The 17791-nt window shown below is 41.3% G+C and overlaps 1 protein-coding gene across 1 annotated transcript; it reads left to right on the top strand.

Annotated features, from left to right (window-relative positions):
- The first annotated feature begins 3916 nt into the window (after nucleotides 1–3916).
- On the top strand, nucleotides 3917–4765 carry LOC115077695 (olfactory receptor 1C1-like). Its single transcript, XM_029579986.1, has one exon. It carries the CDS (start codon nucleotides 3917–3919, stop codon nucleotides 4763–4765), a length of 849 nt encoding a protein of 282 aa, XP_029435846.1.
- The last annotated feature ends 13026 nt before the right edge of the window (nucleotides 4766–17791 follow it).

Raw genomic sequence — 17791 nt, 5'->3', positions numbered from 1 at the left:
CTGTTTGCTTTTTTGACTGCCGCAGCACACTGAGCTAACGATTCAAAATATTATCCCCTATGATGCCTAGATCTCTTTCCTGGTGGTAACTTCTAAGATAGAACCTAAATTATGTAACTTCAACAAGGATTATTTTTTCCCTATATGCATCACTTTGCACTTCTCTACGTTAAATTTCATCTGCCATTTGGAAGCCCAATATTCCAGTCTCAGAAGGTCTTCCTGCAATTTATAACAATCTGCTTGTGATTTACCTAATTTTGTGCCATCTGCAAATTTGATCCTACACTCATTTTACCCCTTTCCATATCATATATAAATATATTAAAAAGCACCGGTCCAAGTACAGATCCCTGAGGCACTCCGTTGTTTACCTTTTTCCACAGGGAAAACTGACCATTTAATTAAAAAAGGTCTAAAATGTCATTTTTTAGTTCTTTTAGATCCCTGGATGGTATGTCATCCAATCCATGTGATTTATTACTCTTCAGTTTGTCAGTCTGGCCTATCACATCTTCCAGGTTCACCGTGATTTGGTTCAGTTCATCTGAATCATCGCCATTGAAAACCATCTCTAGAAAGGTTGTCTTACATTTAACTTGCCATCGCTTAAGCTTTATCCTATTTTCTTCTGCAGGATCCTTCTTCCAATTTTTGAGTGAAGATCTTTTGGCTAAAATAGCCTCTTTCACCTCACATTTTAGCCATGCTGACAATCATTTTATCTTCCTTCCCAATGTGTGCACTTTACCCCATGTATTCTATACTAATAATTAAAGCAAAACTATTCTAGTTGACTACTGCCTAAGGAAAAATTCCATACATAAAGTTTCACCTATTTTCTCTATGTGTAATATTTTTGGCACAAAACAATGTACTTTTTCCAATTCTCTGCCCTCCCCTGCCCCCCAGTATACCTCCATAGTAAGTGGATAAAAATAAATGCTATTGAGCATCCAGGGTGGGCAGATAATCAGAGAGTCCATTTCTGTGGGCAAAACACTGTTTCACCTGTAGCAGTGTCTTTTGATTATTGCCTGCTTTATATAAATGCCAACTGAATTATTTAAATTATTTTTGACTGATGCTTTCAGCAAATATTTCCTTTCAAGAGCCAGTACCTTTATATTCTCTTGAACATGTGCACTTGTGAACAAGAATATGTTGGGTAAATATGAAAAACAGGAACAACTTAACAGTAAATGTGTGAATGTGTATCACAGTGATTGTGTCACTTTGATCTATCACAGTGCAACCATCCCACTATGATCTTGAGAGACTATAAATCTGTAACTGTAGTAATTGTGACTGTGATTGTAGTAATATGCCACCCACTGTAGGATTGTGTGGGTAGGAAGTGATATGTGTATAGTAGTATGACTGCATAGATGTCTTACCATGAAACCATATGACAGTGTGACTTTATAACTCTGTGGCTGATTGTGTGAGAAAGTAACTGTGTCACTGTATAATGTATTTGTATAAAACCTTCACTGCGGGATTCCAGTTACAAAGGAGAGTTAGACTCAAAAGCAGAAGGGATACTAAGCAGAAGTTAAAAGTTGATGACCAGTTAAAATGTGATATAATCCTGCAAAAAACATACATTGTGAATGATATAACTCACACTTTCTAACACATACTCAAAGGACAGGAACATAAAGCCTTGGCAAATAGCATTAGGGATGTGAATCGGGCTTCGGACGATTGAAAATATCGGTCGATATTTTCAAAATCGTCAGAAATCGGGGGCTCCCCCAAAACGATAGGAAAACCACACGATATTGATAGTGGGGGTTCTCTTATCATTTTGGGGGAGGGCGGAGAAAAACAGCACACAAAATAACCCCTAAACCCCCCCAACCCTTTACAACTAAACCCTTTGCTTCCCCCACCCTCCTGACTCCCCAAAAAACATTTTACAGGTACCTGGTGGTCCAGTGGGGGTCCCGGGAGCGATCTCCCGCTCTCAGGCCGTCGGCTGCCACTAATCAAAATGGCGCTGATGGCCCTTTGCCCTTACCATGTGACAGGGTATCCGTGCCATTGGCTGGCCCCTGTCATATGGTAGGAGCACTGGATGGCCACACCATTTTTAAAAATTGCGCCGGCCATCCAGTGCTCCCTCTATGTGACAGGGGCCGGCCAATGGCACGGATATCCTGTCACATGGTAAGGGCGAAGGCCATCGGCGCCATTTTGATTAGTGGCAGCTGACGGCCCGAGAGCAGGAGATCGCTCCCGGGACCCCCACTGGACCACCAGGTACCTGTAAAATGGTTTTTTGGGGGTCGGGAGGGTGGAGGAAGCAAAGGGTTTAGTTTTAAAGGGTCGGGTGGGTTTTTTTTTATCGGCTCGGGCGCAGCCGATAAACAAAACTGCAATCGGGCCTGATGCAAAAAAACCCACATGTGAATCGGAACCGGAATCCGAACCAATTCCAGTTCCGATTCACATCTCTAAATAGCATGTCCTATTTGCAAAGTAGAAGTGTTGTCCCAGTCACCAGGCTGAGCCAGAGGAAGGAGAAGCTGCTGTTCTGGGTCGGCTTCAATGTGACAGAGTTAAAGGGGAGAGGGATGAGGTACAGAAGAGGGAAGAAGGAGGGGTAAGGGAACAGGAGTAAAGGGATGGAGATGTGAGAGAAGTGAGAGGCTGTTGGGAGAAGGTGGGGAAGAGGGTAGAGAGGGAAGGAAACTCTTTCTTAAAGGTGCTATATTAAGATAAATAAACCAAACTAAGGGGAGAGGGATAATGGGGAAGGGGAAACGGGGGGGGAGGAGGAGGGCTATTTTATTCAGATACCAAATAGACGAAAAATGTGTTGCATGTTTCTGCTAGTACATAAATTATATTCTTTACTATGTCAGAGAGGCTCAACTTCTAAAATGCCATATAATAGGGATGTGCATCCATTTTGAACGAATGCGCAATCTGCATCATATAGCAATGGACGGCCGGTGCCATCTTGTGCTCCTACCATGTGACAGGGGCTGCCCAATAGCACCGGTAGCCCCTGTAACATAGTAAGGGAAAAGGCTATCTGTGCCATTTTGAATATCAGCAACTGACGGCCCGAGTGCAGGAGATCACTCCAGGACCCCCGCTAGATCACCAGGGACTTTTGGCAAGTCTTGGGGGGGGGGGGGGGTTTCAGGAGTCCAGCAGGGGTCCTGGAGCGATCTTATATGGGGGTGGTCAAGAGTCTCCCTCAAGACTTGCCAAAAGTCCCTGGTGATCCAGCACAAGATGGTGCTGGCCGACCATTGCTCCTACCATGTGACAGGGGCCGACCAATGGCACCGGTAGCCCCTGTGACATAGTAAGGGCAAAGGCTATCGGCGCCAATTTGAATACTGGCAGCTGATGGCCTGAGTGCAGGAGATCGCTCCAAGACCCTGCTGGACCACCAGGGATGTTTGGCAAGTCTTGGGGGGGGGGGGGGGGTCAGGAGGGTGAGGGTTGTAGTTAATTAAATTGAAAGGGTTGGGATTTTTTTTTTTTTTATCTTTAATGGGAAACAAATACCATATGTAATGAATGGATGAATCGGGGTCCCCCGAAAATGGATGTAACATATTTGGATCCCGACGAATATGAATACCGAATCAAGCGTATCAGTCCCTGCTGCACATCCCTACCATATAATAAATGACTTAGATTACTTATATTCCGTCCTATCTGATTTTGTCCTGGTATTTGCAGAAAGATATTTTTCTTTCTCTCTGATTTCAGTGACACTGCACTTTTGTCTTTTTTTTCTAGTGTGATCTCTATTTGTTTCAGCACCCCCATGCCATATAAAAGAGCAAAATGGAAAATGACACTGGAGTGATAGAATTCCTTGCTTCTGGGGTTCTCAGAGTTCCCGGAGCTGCAGCTCCCTCTCTTTGCTCTCTTCTCACTCCTCTTCCTGATGGCTGTGCTGGGGAACCTCCTTGTTATCGCTACAGTATGTGGCAATCGACACCTGCACACCCCCATGTATTTCTTCCTGCTCAACTTATCTGCCTTAGACATCTCATCTGTGATGGTCACTGTGCCAAAATTACTGGCAATCCTCCTGACACAGAGTAATACCATCTCTTTCCGTGCATGTATTATACAGTTGTATTGTTACTTGGCCTGCGTTGAGATAGAATTTACACTTCTCACTGCCATGGCCTATGATCGTTATGTCGCAATATGCAATCCCCTGCGTTATAGCATGATCATGAATAAGAGGGTCTGTGCTCTTCTGGCAGCTGTCTCATGGGTAACAGGTTTCATTGACGTATTGCCACACACTATCATTATATCTCACTTTTCATTCTGTGACTCCAACGTAATCAATCATTTTTTTTGTGACCTCACAGCGTTGCTGAAAATTTCCTGTACAGACACTGCAGTCACTCTAAATATGACATTTGTAGTAGCCGTGTTTGCAGTTTTCACCCCATTTCTCCTAACTCTGACATCCTACGTGTTTATCATCTCCTCTATCCTGAAAATCCAATCTACAGAGGGGAAAAGCAAGGCCTTCTCCACCTGCTCCTCCCACCTCACGGTCATCATTCTCTTGTATGGGACTATCATAGGAGTCTATATACATCCTGAGTCAGGGGACTCCATCAGATCAAGCAAGCTGCCAACCGCTGTGTATATAATCATGCTCCCACTGTTAAATCCCCTGATTTACAGCTTGAGAAGTAAAGAGTTAAATATGGCCTTGAAAAAGGCCATCACCAGAAATTCAATGTTTCAGCCACTAAACCCTTTTAGGTGAATTTATAAAGCCCCGCATGCACATTAATTAAGAGATACCCTCACAAGTCAAGCCGGCGCGTGCTAAGTGGATTTTAAAAGCCACCCGGTTAAATGCTTAAATGCAGTGATGTACACAAATAAGAAGTTTAATAAACGGGTTGGGCAGAGGCATGTCAGGGCCTGGTCAAGAGATGTATGCATAAATATATTCACGCACAGGCATGCGCCGGAGGTCTCCTGCTGCCTAACTTCACTTCCTCTATGGATGATGTATACATTAAAAAAAAATATTAGGCAAGTCAGTGGGATTTTAAGGGTCAGGCTAACAGTGGGGATGGGAGGCTATTAAACTCAGTGGCTTTGGAAGTCCTTTCCCTTAACTGGTCAAACTGGGAATGATCTGGGAAAATAGTGAATGGCGTCAGTGAGCGTCCACTGTAAAATCTCCCCACTTTCTCAGTAGATAGGGGATTTGCTCACACATGTATATGTACAATTAAAATTGAACACATTACCCACGTTCAGGCTCTTTTATAACGTGTGCATATACATATATGTTATGAAATGGTCATGTTCCAGGAGGCAGGCAATTAAGCATGTGCATATATGTGCCCATTATTGTCTCAATGTTTTCGTTCCCAAAGATGCCATCTTATAAAGGTTTCTTTTGAAGTAAGGAATGACAATTGTGAGGTCCTTGAAATGACTGCAAAGGTATATCAACTCTACTGGCTATGCCTTAAGAGAGCTACAACATAAATGAATAAATGAATAAATTGATATTACATGTATATATTATATAAACTTGAAAAAATGTAGGCAGGTAAAGAAACCTAATTTAAGTATGCAAGTGTCACTATATCAGAATATCAAAGGAACACTCATGCATTATATAATACAAATTGCTTTTACAATATCTTACCCAAAACCTTAAAAGCATTCATTTTGTTATATATTGCATGAGTGTTCCTTTGATATTCTGATATAGATATATATATATATATATATATATATATATATATATATATATATATATATTAGCCATCACATCTGGACAATGTCTGTATCTAGACTAGGTAGCTGGAAGAGCTCATGCAGAAGTGGAGGCATTTGGAACTAGTGCTGGTACTCAAGGCTACCATTAGGTTGCCTCCGAAAATTGTGCTTTAATGAAAATAAAAGTGAAAATACTCTACTTGATACTGACTTCATTGGTCAAAATCCATCTGTGTCAGAGCACATCTATACTACACATTCAACTTCTCCAGTGCACAGCTTTTGGGGTCAGTGATTACATGTGGGCATTCTGATTAGAGCCGGTGAGTTTCACACGTATAATGACCCTTTTAGCTATATAACAATTGTCTCTTTTTCTTTTTCTGGAAGTAATAGATCATATTAAATGTTGGTTCTGCTGGAAATTAAGGCATCGAGGTCCCTAAACATTATGGGATGAATGCAGCAGTTTATTATACAAATGAATAAAATGATTAGGGATCTCACAAGGACATACATGATGATGAAATTCTGAGGCAGCTTTGCTTCTCTTTCTCTCTGTCTTTCATTGCAATGGGCTCTCAGCATTTTCTCTCGGGGGGAAGGGGGGCAGGATCTAATTTACAGGAACTCTATGGGCATTATCTCTTAAATATTAGTCTAAAGTTTTAGAACATATAATTAATAACATCATGTGTCCTGGAATCACATTCCAAATGGGCATATCAAGCAATTTAAACACTCCTGGATCATCAGGAAATTCATGCCAGAAATAAAGATGCTATTGGTCAAGAAAGTAAGTGATGGGATCAGATCTTTCTCACAGACAAATCTATACTAATGTGCAATATGATGTAACCTCAGGTACAATTTTCAAATGCACTTATTGGGGCGGATTTTCAAAGGCCTGCACGCATAAATCCCGGTATTTACGCCCATGGCTGGGCCTTATGCGCACTGGGCGAATCCACAAAGAGGCCCGTCCATGAGCATAAAGACTGGGATGCACACAAGCACTGGTCTCGGGAAAGGGGTGGGGTGGGCCAGGGCAGGGCTAGAGGCGCCCGGCACATCGGCCATTTGCACACGCAACTTGTTCCTGCTCCTTTGCAGGAGCCAAAGGTAAGATAACAAATTGGGGGGTTAGGATATGGATAGGGGAAGGGGAAGGGAGTTTAGGACAGGGATAGGGAACTGGCGCATACAATTTGCACAATTGTGCAGCCCCTTGCGTGAACCAACCCCTGATTTTATAACATGCGTGCACTGGCGTGCGCATGTTATAAATTGCGTGTCCATGTGTGCGCATGTGTGGAAAATCTACCCCATTGTGAATGCCAGGTGAATATATTGTTCAAGTAAATAAATACACATTTTGTAAAAGTAACTAGGTTGCGTGGAACCATTTACACAAACCAAAAAATCAAAAAAGCCCCAGTAATACAACAATCTGAGGAAATATCAAGAAATAAAAAAACCCCACAGTATTCCCCAGTATAATTTTACATACTCTAAGTCTATCTTAAGTTTGTTGGACCTTCATGAGTACAACCTGACAGGGTAAACAAGCTGTGTGTCCCTTTGGTCCACTTTTACTTTATTTTATTTATATTTTGTAATTTTTAATTTCTTAAAAATAGTCCCAGCGCATGAAGGTCGTTCCCAAGTACCTTATAAACACACGTCTTCTTTCAACAATTAATCAAAGAGCAACAAAATACTGTCATAAGAACTTAAGAACATAAGAATGTGCCATACTGGGTCAGACCAAGTGTCCATCAAGCTCAGCATCCTGTTTCCAACAGTGGCCAAGCCAAGCCATAAGAACTTGGCAAGCACCCCAAAACTAAGTCAATTCCATGTTACCATTGCTAGTAATAGCAGTGGCTATTTTCTAAGTCAACTTAATTAATAGCAGGTAATGTTCTTCTCTTCCAAGAACTTATCCAATCCTTTTTTAAACACAGCTATACTAACTGCACTAACCACATCCTCTGGAAACAAATTCCAGAGTTTAATTGTGCCTTGAGTAAAAAAAAACTTTCTCCGATTAGTTTTAAATGTGCCACATGCTAACTTCATGGAGTGCCCCCTAGTCTTTCTATTATCCGAAAGAGTAAAAAACCGATTCACATCTACCCGTTCTAGACCTCTCATGATTTTAAACACCTCTATCATATCCCCCCTCAGCCGTCTCTTCTCCAAGCTGAAAAGTTCCAACCTCTTTAGTCTTTGCTCATAGGGGAGCTGTTCCATTCCCCTTAATATTTTGGTAGCCCTTCTCTGTACCTTATCTTCAGTGTCCCATTTGATCACGACCCTGACATGACCATGTTTCGATAGTGAGATGTGCAAGCTAGCTATTGTCGATCCAGTGTGGTAACATCCAGTTCGAGACGCAAAGTTTTTCTTAACAAATCTACAAGTTGTAATTCACAAAACGTTGTATATGTGTTACAATGTCCATGCAACTTAATTTATGTAAGACGGACTAAGCGTAATATTCGAACATGGCTCCTCGAATATAAAAGTTATATAAAAATCCTGAAATTGACAGCAATGTTGGTAACCCACTGCATAGATAAGAATCATCAGTTTATAGATTTCCGCTGGACTATTTTGGAAGCAATTAATGTTACATCAAGAGGAGGTGATATTCATTCATTTCTAATAGGCGCGAACATTTTTGGATTCTCAATGAAATTATTAACTGGTATTCCCTGATTTAATTGATGACATCATGACGCTGTTGTATGTGTAAAAGCAAGGTAGATAGACACCATGTTTAAAGGTCCTGTTAAACGATTTTGATAAGAAGTTGTACATGTTGGGATGCAAATGTAGTGATTACAGATCAAGAGCATGTTTGAAATTCTAAGGAGAACCCCCTGAAGCAGATTTGCTATCGAAACATGGCCATGTCAGGGTCGTGATCAAATGGGACACTGAAGATAAGTTTTGACATTATTTTGTTGCTCTCTTGATTAATTGTTGAAAGAAGATGTGTGTTTATAAGCTACCTGGGAAGGGACCTTCATGCGCTGGGACTATTTTTAAGAAATTAGAAATTACAGAATTACAAAATATAAATAAAATAAAGTAAAAGTGGACCAAAGGGACACACAGCTTGTTTACCCTGTCAAGTTGTACTTATGAAGGTCCAACAAACTTAATATAGAGTATTTAAGATTATACTGGACCATTTACACAAAGCCATAAGTAGTGACCTACGTGGGCAGTTTGCATGCACATAACTTTAGGTGAATTCTCCAGCAGAAACTATCCCAGGATTTTCTGTCTGAAAATCTTCCTAAAAGAAATGCAGATGCAAAACAGCCATACATCAATTTCCATTACCCTGCTGTTCCAGTGGTTTGAATTATGGTTGTACTGTACAGGCCCAAATGGAAAAATGCAATATATGCATCCACCTTTATCACCAACCTAAGGATTCCTCCAGGAATACCTAATTTTTTATGTGGATAAAATGATGCTTGTTCCAGAGATGAAGTTCAACTAACTCTTTTCAAAATGTCCATACACATGACTGACTATAAAGCCACTGCACTAGTAAAATTCTTCTTCTTTAATACTGATACTTTAAACAAATAATTTTTCTGAGCAAGAAAAATAACTTAAGATGCTGTACCTTTAAATTTTCATTTGAAATGTTCATTCTTGAATAAGAAACTTTTGAAAATATGAGAAACAACTTATGAGTAAATGTGCAAGTATTTAATAGGGTGGATTGTCACCTTGAATCCGTCACCAGCACCTTCTCACAATGATTCTAATTGTGAAAGTGCATTTAGAAATTTCTCTCAGACTGTGCACTTTTTAAGATGGAGGTCACTACAACTTGCTTACAAAAGTCTGGAATAATGCCTTGAGTCAAAGACAGATTCAGTATATTAGAGAGTTGGTTCAAAAATAGATTATAGACCAAGCAAGAGACCAACAGGGCAATGGTCTAAGGGACAGTGAGAGGAACATAATGAATATATAATTTTATACCTAGGTGCTACTAACAAATTCAAGTTGAGACCATCGAAGGATAGGGTTATCAGAGGCAGGTGGTCCATTCTCTGAAGGTACAGTTAGCAAAGCTGGCTGAAGCAAAGTGAGTTTACTCAAGAAAAATGAGGTGAACTTATCACAGTCAATGCTAGGGGTGTGCATTCGTTTTGAACTTATATGTAAAACGCTACTTTTTTTTTTTTTAACTTAAAAAGTGATGAGGCGAAAACGATTGGATTTCCAACTTATTCAACATAGCTATGTTGAATACTTTGGAAACTTCCATTTGTGTCCAATGAGGGGAAAGTTCCGTTTGTGTCCAACGAGGGGTCCGGGAGCGGAACCGCGGTGGACCACGTGACGGCCGCGTCACTCCGACGTGACGCGGACGTCACGTGCTCCTCGCAAAGGAATAGAGGAATGGCTTCCTGACTCCCCGCTGGACCACCAGGGAGTTTTGGTAAGTCTTGGGGGGGATTAAGGAGGGTGAGGGGTTTAAATTTTTATTTAGGGAACCGGTGCATGTATGGACATAGACTCAACTTATGGAATTCTCCATATGTCCATATTGACCGAAATTGACCCCCCTTTTCGACTTATGGACTTATGAACATAAACTTTTTGTCTGCACATCCCTAGTCAATGCCACATTAGTTGGCTGGCTTGACTGCAGAGTGAGGCGAGCGGTTAACATTTGGAAAAGCTCTTGGGGGCAGTTGAGGGAAGAATGAAAGTAAGTTGTGTAAAATTAGCATTTGCAAGAGTCAAAAGGAAACTATATTGGCCTTGGACTATTTTATAGTCTTCCTCTGAGTGGGCTGATTTGTGTGCACATCATGGTTCCTAGCACACGACGTAAAGGCTCTTCATATTTATAAGGTCAAGCAAAAACCAGGGAACATGGTATCTAGTGAGAAAAGATTTGATGGTGCTTGTTGGGGCAACCACATCAAGCACTGTTGTCAAAGAGCTATTAAAGGAGTTCATCAAGCCACTATCATGGTCATAACTAATTGGGGGATAATAGGACCCATTCTGATTCAATTTTTTTCTTTATTGATCTGCTAGTGAAATAGCTTGGTGATAGAATTTTTATCAAGGGAGCATTGTATCTGATTAACACATATTGTAAAAGAGAACATGAAATGGTCTGACCTTAGCACAGGAATGACGGAAGGACCTACAACACAACCTCCGAAGGCCCAGGATTCGGGACTCAAATAAGATCTATCATGTGACTAGCCCAATGGGTGGGGACAGTAATGAGGTGACATAGACCAAGGGAGGACAGCAGAGAGAAAAACGCATCCCTGCTAGCTTGGAGGTAATCCCCTTGTGAATATTAAAATCCCCAGTTACAATTAATGTAGGGTATTTGAGATAAAGTCGGGAATATATTCTGTAATAGCCTTGGATCAGACATTTCATTGTAATAGGCTAGACTTTATACTAGGCTCTGCACTAATGTTGAGATGTCTTGGCAGCTCCACTGGTTGACCTTTTCAATGCTTCGTTAGAGTCTGAGTAGTTCTGGAGGACTGGAAAAGGGCGAATTGGTTCCTATTCTTAAAAGTGGAAGTAAGGAGGAGGCTGAGAAATACAAGTCAGTTAGTTTGATCTCCTTGGTAAGCAGACTAATGGAATCACTGCTAAAACAGAGGGTAGTACAAGTTTTGGAATCCAATGGATTGCAAGATCCGAGGTAACATGGTTTTACCAGAGATAATCCTGCCAGATGCATCTGATCAATTTCTTTGATTGGGTGATCAAAGATTGGACCAAGAGAGAGTGTTAGACATAATGTACTTGAATTTCAACAAGGCTTTTGATATGGTTCCTCACAGAAGACTTACAAATAAATTGTGCACCCATGGTATAGATCCTTAAGTGATTGACTGGTTTAGAAAATAGCTGAATGGGAGGTAATAAAGAGTAGTGGTAAATGACGTTTTCTCTGAAGAGGGGGTTGTTACTAGTAGGGATCAGTACTTGGACGGTATCTTTTCAACATTTTTGTGAACAACATAATGGAAGGGTTGTCGGGAAAGATTTGTCTTTTTCCCATTATACCAAAATCTGTAACAGAATGGATAGCCAGGAAGGAGTAGAAACCATGAGTAGGGATCTAGTGATGCTCAAGGAATGGTCTAAGGTCTGGCAGCTAAGATTTAATGCTAAAAAATGCAGAGTAATGCATTTAGGGACCCAAAGGAAAGGAACAGTATTGGAGGTAAAATTCATCTAAGCACAAAGGAAGAATGGGATCTGAGGATAATTGTATATGATAGTCTTAAGATGGCCAAAAAGTTGGATAAAGTGATGATAAAAGCCAGTAAAATTCTTGGCTGCATAGGGAGAATGGTCAACAGAAAAAGGGAAGTGATATTGACCCTGGCCCTGGTGAGACCTCACTTGGAATACTGTGTACAATTCTGGAGACTGCAACTTCAAAGGATAGAAAGAGGATGGAGTTGGTCCAGAGGGTGGCTACTAAAATGGTCAGTTGTCTTCATTATAAAGCATATGGATAAACTTAATCTAATATGTATACCCTAGAGGAAAGGCGAGATAGAGGAGATGTGATAGCTATCTCAAGTTTTCCATGCACAGGATTTGAACCTTTTTAAATAGAAAGGAAGCTCTAGAATGAGGGGTCATGAGAAGAGGTTGAAAGGAAGTAGACTCAGGAGTAATTTTAGAAAATATTTCTTTACAGAGAGAGTGTTGGATTCATGGAACAACCTCCCAGTGGAAGTGATGGAGACAACAGTATCTGAATTCAAGAAAGCATGGAGGGGATTTCTAAAGAAGTGATGAAAATTATAATGCTAAATTAATTGGAGGCATGGGCAGATTGGATGGGCATATTGTCTTTTTTTACCATTGTGTTTCTATTTTTCTAAACTTTCTGATATGATATATCCTCAGGTAGAATTTGCAAATGCTTTTATTGTAAATGCTAAGGGGTAGATTTTAAATACTTGCTCGATCGCGTACTTTTGTTCGCGCAGCAGGGGGCAGATTTTAAAAACTTGCGCGAGCGCGTACTTTTGTTCGTGCAGCAGGCGCGAACAAAAGTACACTGGATTTTATAAGATACGCGCGTAGCCGCCGTATCTTATAAAATCCGGGGTCGCGCGCACAAGGGGGTGCACATTTGTGCAACCTGCGGGCGCCGAGCCCAGCGCGTGCTGCCTGTTCCCTCCGAGGCCGCTCCAATTTCGGAGCGGCCTCGGAGGGAACTTTCTTTCGCCCTCCCCCACACCTTCCCCCACCTCCCTCCCTTCCCTACCTAACCCACCCCCTCCCCGGCCCTATCTAAACCCCCCTTAACTTTGTGCGCATCGGCCGGCTGCCCCGCTCCGTGGTCCGGTCGCGGGGGCTGTTACGGAGGCCGCGGCCACGCCCACGGAACGCCCCGGGCCGAAACCACACCCACGTCGCCGCCCCTAAAAGCACACAACCACCCCCACCCCTAAATGCCACGTCACCCGGCCCCACCCCAGACACGCCCCCGACAAGCCCCCTTCAAAAAACCCCGGGACCTACGCTGTCCCGGGGCTCTGCGCGCGCCGGGCCTATGCAAAATAGGCGCGCCGGTGCGCAGGGCTTTTAAAATCCGCCCCTAGGCGCGAACAAAAGTACGCTGGATTTTATAAGATACGCGCATAGCAGCGCGTATCTTATAAAATCCGGGGTCGGCGCGCGCAAGGGGGTGCACATTTGTGCAACCTGCGTGCGCCGAGCCCAGCGCGAGCTGCCTGTTCCCTCCGATGCCACTCCGATTCCTTACCACTTTTCAATATATATAAATGATCTGGAAAGGAATACGATGAGTGAGCTTATCAAATTTGCAGATGATACAAAATTATTCAGAGTAGTTAAATCACAGGAGGTCCTTGCAAGACTGGAAGTTGGGCATCCAAATGGCAGATGAAATTTAATGTGGACAAGTGCAAGGTGTTGCATATAGGGAAAAATAACCCTTGCTGTAGTTACACGATGTTAGGTTCCATATTAGGAGCTACCACCCAGGAAAAAGATCTAGGCAACATAGTGGATAATACTTTAAAATCGTCGGCTCAGTGTGCTGCAGCAGTCAAAAAAGCAAACAGAATGTTAGGAATTATTAGGAAGGGAATGGTTAATAAAACGGAAAATGTCATAATGCCTCCGCCCTCTATATCGCTCCATGGTGAGACTGCACCTGGAATACAGTGTACAATTCTGGTCGCCGCATCTCAAAAAGATATAGTTGCATGGAGAAGGTACAGAGAAAGGCAACCAAAATGATAAAGGTGATGGAACAGCTCCCCTATGAGGAAAGGCTGAAGAGGTTAGGGCTGCTCAGCTTGGAGAAGAGATGCTGAGGGGGGATATGATAGAGGTCTTTAAGATCATGAGAGGTCTTGAACTGGTAGATGTGAATCGGTTATTTACACTTTTGATAATAGAAGGACTAGGGGTCATTCCATGAAGTTAGCAAGTAGCACATTTAAGACTAATCGGAGAAAATTCTTTTTCACTCAACGCAGAATAAAGCTCTGGAATTTGTTGCCAGAGGATGTGGTTAGTGCAGTTAGTGTAGCTGGATTCAAAAAAGGTTTGGATAAGTTCTTGGAGGAGAAGTCCATTAACGGCTATTAATCAAGTTTACTTAGGGAATAGCCACTGCTATCAATTGCATCAGTATTAACTAATCACCAACCAACCTCTTTTCCCTGCTTATTCAATTCTCCAATGTACTCTGTTGCTAGGGAAACCTTGTCCAGTGGTATTTGGGGAGTTTCGTATAAGGATAACCGATTTGCAGTTATCCTTTTTGTTCACCCCCGTCTATTATTCTTTTATTACTTCTGAAAACATTCACTTTTTTATTTTTTCTTTTATTTTTTCTTTTAAATCCCTTCTCCCTGGCTGCTTATCCGACCCACTTAAGTTTTTATTTGATACTTATCAAGGTTGCCGCCTCTGTTGATATTCATGGGTACGGAGCTGCCCGTCCGACATTGGCCATGTTTCAGCACTGTGTGCCTGATTCAGGGACTGCGGGAGAATTTGGCACTGTGTCTGTGTACCAGGTTCACAGTGTCAGTATCACCTTCAATAAAAAGTGGTTACTTAAATAGTATTTAAGAACATAATTTCTCTAAATTGCTTTCAACTAAATCATAATCCCACGTCCATTTAAAAATTACTTACTACTTGTTGTGCCGTGTGTCAAGTGAGCGAGGCCTTTCGTGCTTGTCTTGGCGTCCTGTCTATTCTGTCTGTTTTTATACCTACCACCGCGGCACATCCTCCCAGTCTTACCCGATCGAGGCTACCTCCGGTGCAACTAATTTTGGGCGATTGATTTCTCTTCTCTACTTTCTTCTCCTGATTGCTGTGTGCTACTTTGTAACCTCCAATTTTATTATTAGCTTAACCCGTTTGTTATGCATTGCTTGTTCCTATTTTACCTTTTGTTTCTATCTTTTATTGATTTTTATTGATTTCCTTCGTTGTCATCACTATCGGACCTGGTTGAGGCCAGCGCTTAAATCACCTTCTTGATACTACCGATGTTCAGCGGACCTGATGGAGAACTGAGCCTCTCCACGTCCGCTATTACTCCCTGCTTTGTTTTCTGCTGATTCTTGACGTCACTTTTTCTAATGAGGGGCGGCCTGGGTGAGGACTACGGTCCACGCCTATGTATTGTTTTGCGGACTTAATAGAAACCTTGATCATTATTTTCAAATCGCCCTTTTCTATTCTATAGATTTCACTCCCATTGATTAATCTTCTTGTTTTATTATTATTACAAGCGTGTTAATTATACCGGCGTTTGATTTTGTAATCCATAATACGTGTGCTTTTTGGATATCTGTAAACATCCTTCATCTTATATTTGAAACTAGATTTGCCTTTCTTTTAATCTTTTCAGCGATCCGATTTTTATTTGCTTCTTGATCTTCTTATAACGATCCATGTGTTTTTATTTTTAATTACTTATGTGTCCCTTGGTGCAATCTGATGATCTTCTTTTTTTCAGTTCGTTACTTTTTAATGCTGTCTTCTTCACTTCGGGATCCTCTACTGTGTTGACAATGTAATTTTTACTTTCTTTTCTTTCTTTTGGTGTTCTTGTAGCTGATTCTATATTTTTATTTTGGTTGTCTATGCGTTCTTTAGTGCCGTCAGGTGATCTCTTTTTTTCATTTTTATTCTATCTTCCTCTTTTCTTCCAGGTCCAATGGTGCCCCCAAGTGTCACTTCGTTTGACCTTTAATTTAATTTTATTTTTTTTTGGGTGCAGCTTTTACCTTCTATGATTTCTGGATATCCAAAAGTCTTCCCTGTTGGGTGCCTTTTTTTGTGGATTCTATAATTTTTTGTTTTTAATTTTGGTTATTTGTGGACTTATTCATTTTTATATCCGTTCTTCTTCACACCCAGGTTCCCCTGTTTCTAATTACTTATGTATCCTTGACTTCTAATCTGTGTATAATAATGACTTATTTCAAATTTACTTGTTGTGTTACTAGATGTCACCAATATATCCAGTCGATTTCTCGATTCAATCCTTTTGGTGCTACAGTATCCCAGGTGTAAATAAACTTTTGTTCCATTTGTATTAATTTTATGTTTAAGTCACCGCCTCGTGGGTGGTCCTGTATCTGAAAAAGCACCGCCACTTTAAACTCCTCTGGTAGATGTCCCTTTTCTTGCCAGTGGTCAGTCAGTGGAGCCCCTTCTGTCTGATGCCTCAGACGACTTACATGTTCTTGTATTCTATTTTTGATCTTTCGCATAATTTTGCCAATATATACTTTGTGACACGAGCACCACAAAGCATATATTACCTTTGTTGACCCACACGTGTAAAAATCTTTGAATCGGAATGTTCTCCGGCCAGGGATGTTGAATTCTGTACCCTCATACATGTACTGGCAGGCACTGCAATTACCGCATGCTTTCTGTCCTCTTTGTGGGTTTTTCACTGGTGTAGCTTCAGGAAGTAAATTTGAATGGACTACCAGGTCCTTTAAATTTTTGGCTTTTGTGAGGGCAAACGTGGGCTTTTCTCGAAAATTTGGGTGTATTTGTAAAATAGACCAATGTTTTAATATGTTTCTTCTTTAATATTTGTGTTTGTGGGTGTGCGGTAGTACACATATCAATTTCTCTTCTGTTGATTTGACTTTGGGTTTTAATAACAATTCTCTATTCGCCCATCTTGCTCTTTGTATGCTTTTTTAATCACGGAGGCCGGGTAGCCTCGTTGCAGAAACCTGTGTGACATGTCTTCTGCCTGAACTTTAAATTCAGATGTTGAGAACACAACCTTCTTAGCCGGAGGAATTGTCCCACTGGCAAGTTGTCTCTGAGGTGGTTCGGATGGTAAGAGGAATATGTAGTAATGTGTTTCTGTCAGTTGGTTTACGGTAGATTGTGAAATCAAATCCTTCATGTGTTAATGAGATCTGGATATCCAAAACGCTATGCGTTTATGATGTTGACTTGTGAACTTCAGATGAGGGTTACATCCATTCAGCCATTGTATGAACTGCTGGAGTTCTTCTTCCTCTCCTTGCCAAATGACGAAAATATCGTCTATGAATCTTTTCCAGAGTTTAATATTGGTCTCGAATTGATTATGGTACACCCACTTGTCCTCAAATGCTGACATATATAAATTGGCCAAATTGGGGGCCATAGTGGCCCCCATAGCCGTACCCTTGATCTGTTTGTAGTACTTCCCCAAAAACATAAAGTAATTTTCCTGTAGAGCAATGCTGGCCAATTCCTGGATGAAGGCTGTAGGGATCCTTTGATGTTTTTGTGCTGACGTCAATGTGTTGGTAATAACCTCAATGGCTTCATTATGTGGAATACTTGTGTATAGTGCTGTCACATCTATAGTGACTAAAAATGTCAACTTTGGATCTGGATAAAAGTCCTGCAAAATTGTCATCAAATGTGCTGAATCGCGTATATATGACGTAATCAGTGGGATGAATTCATGTAACGACCGGTCTACAAACCG

Source organism: Rhinatrema bivittatum, chromosome 16 (genome assembly GCF_901001135.1).
Source record: "Rhinatrema bivittatum chromosome 16, aRhiBiv1.1, whole genome shotgun sequence".
Classification (NCBI taxonomy): domain Eukaryota; kingdom Metazoa; phylum Chordata; class Amphibia; order Gymnophiona; family Rhinatrematidae; genus Rhinatrema; species Rhinatrema bivittatum.
Note: the sequence above shows the minus strand (reverse complement) of the source record. Positions and strands in the feature narration are given on the sequence as shown.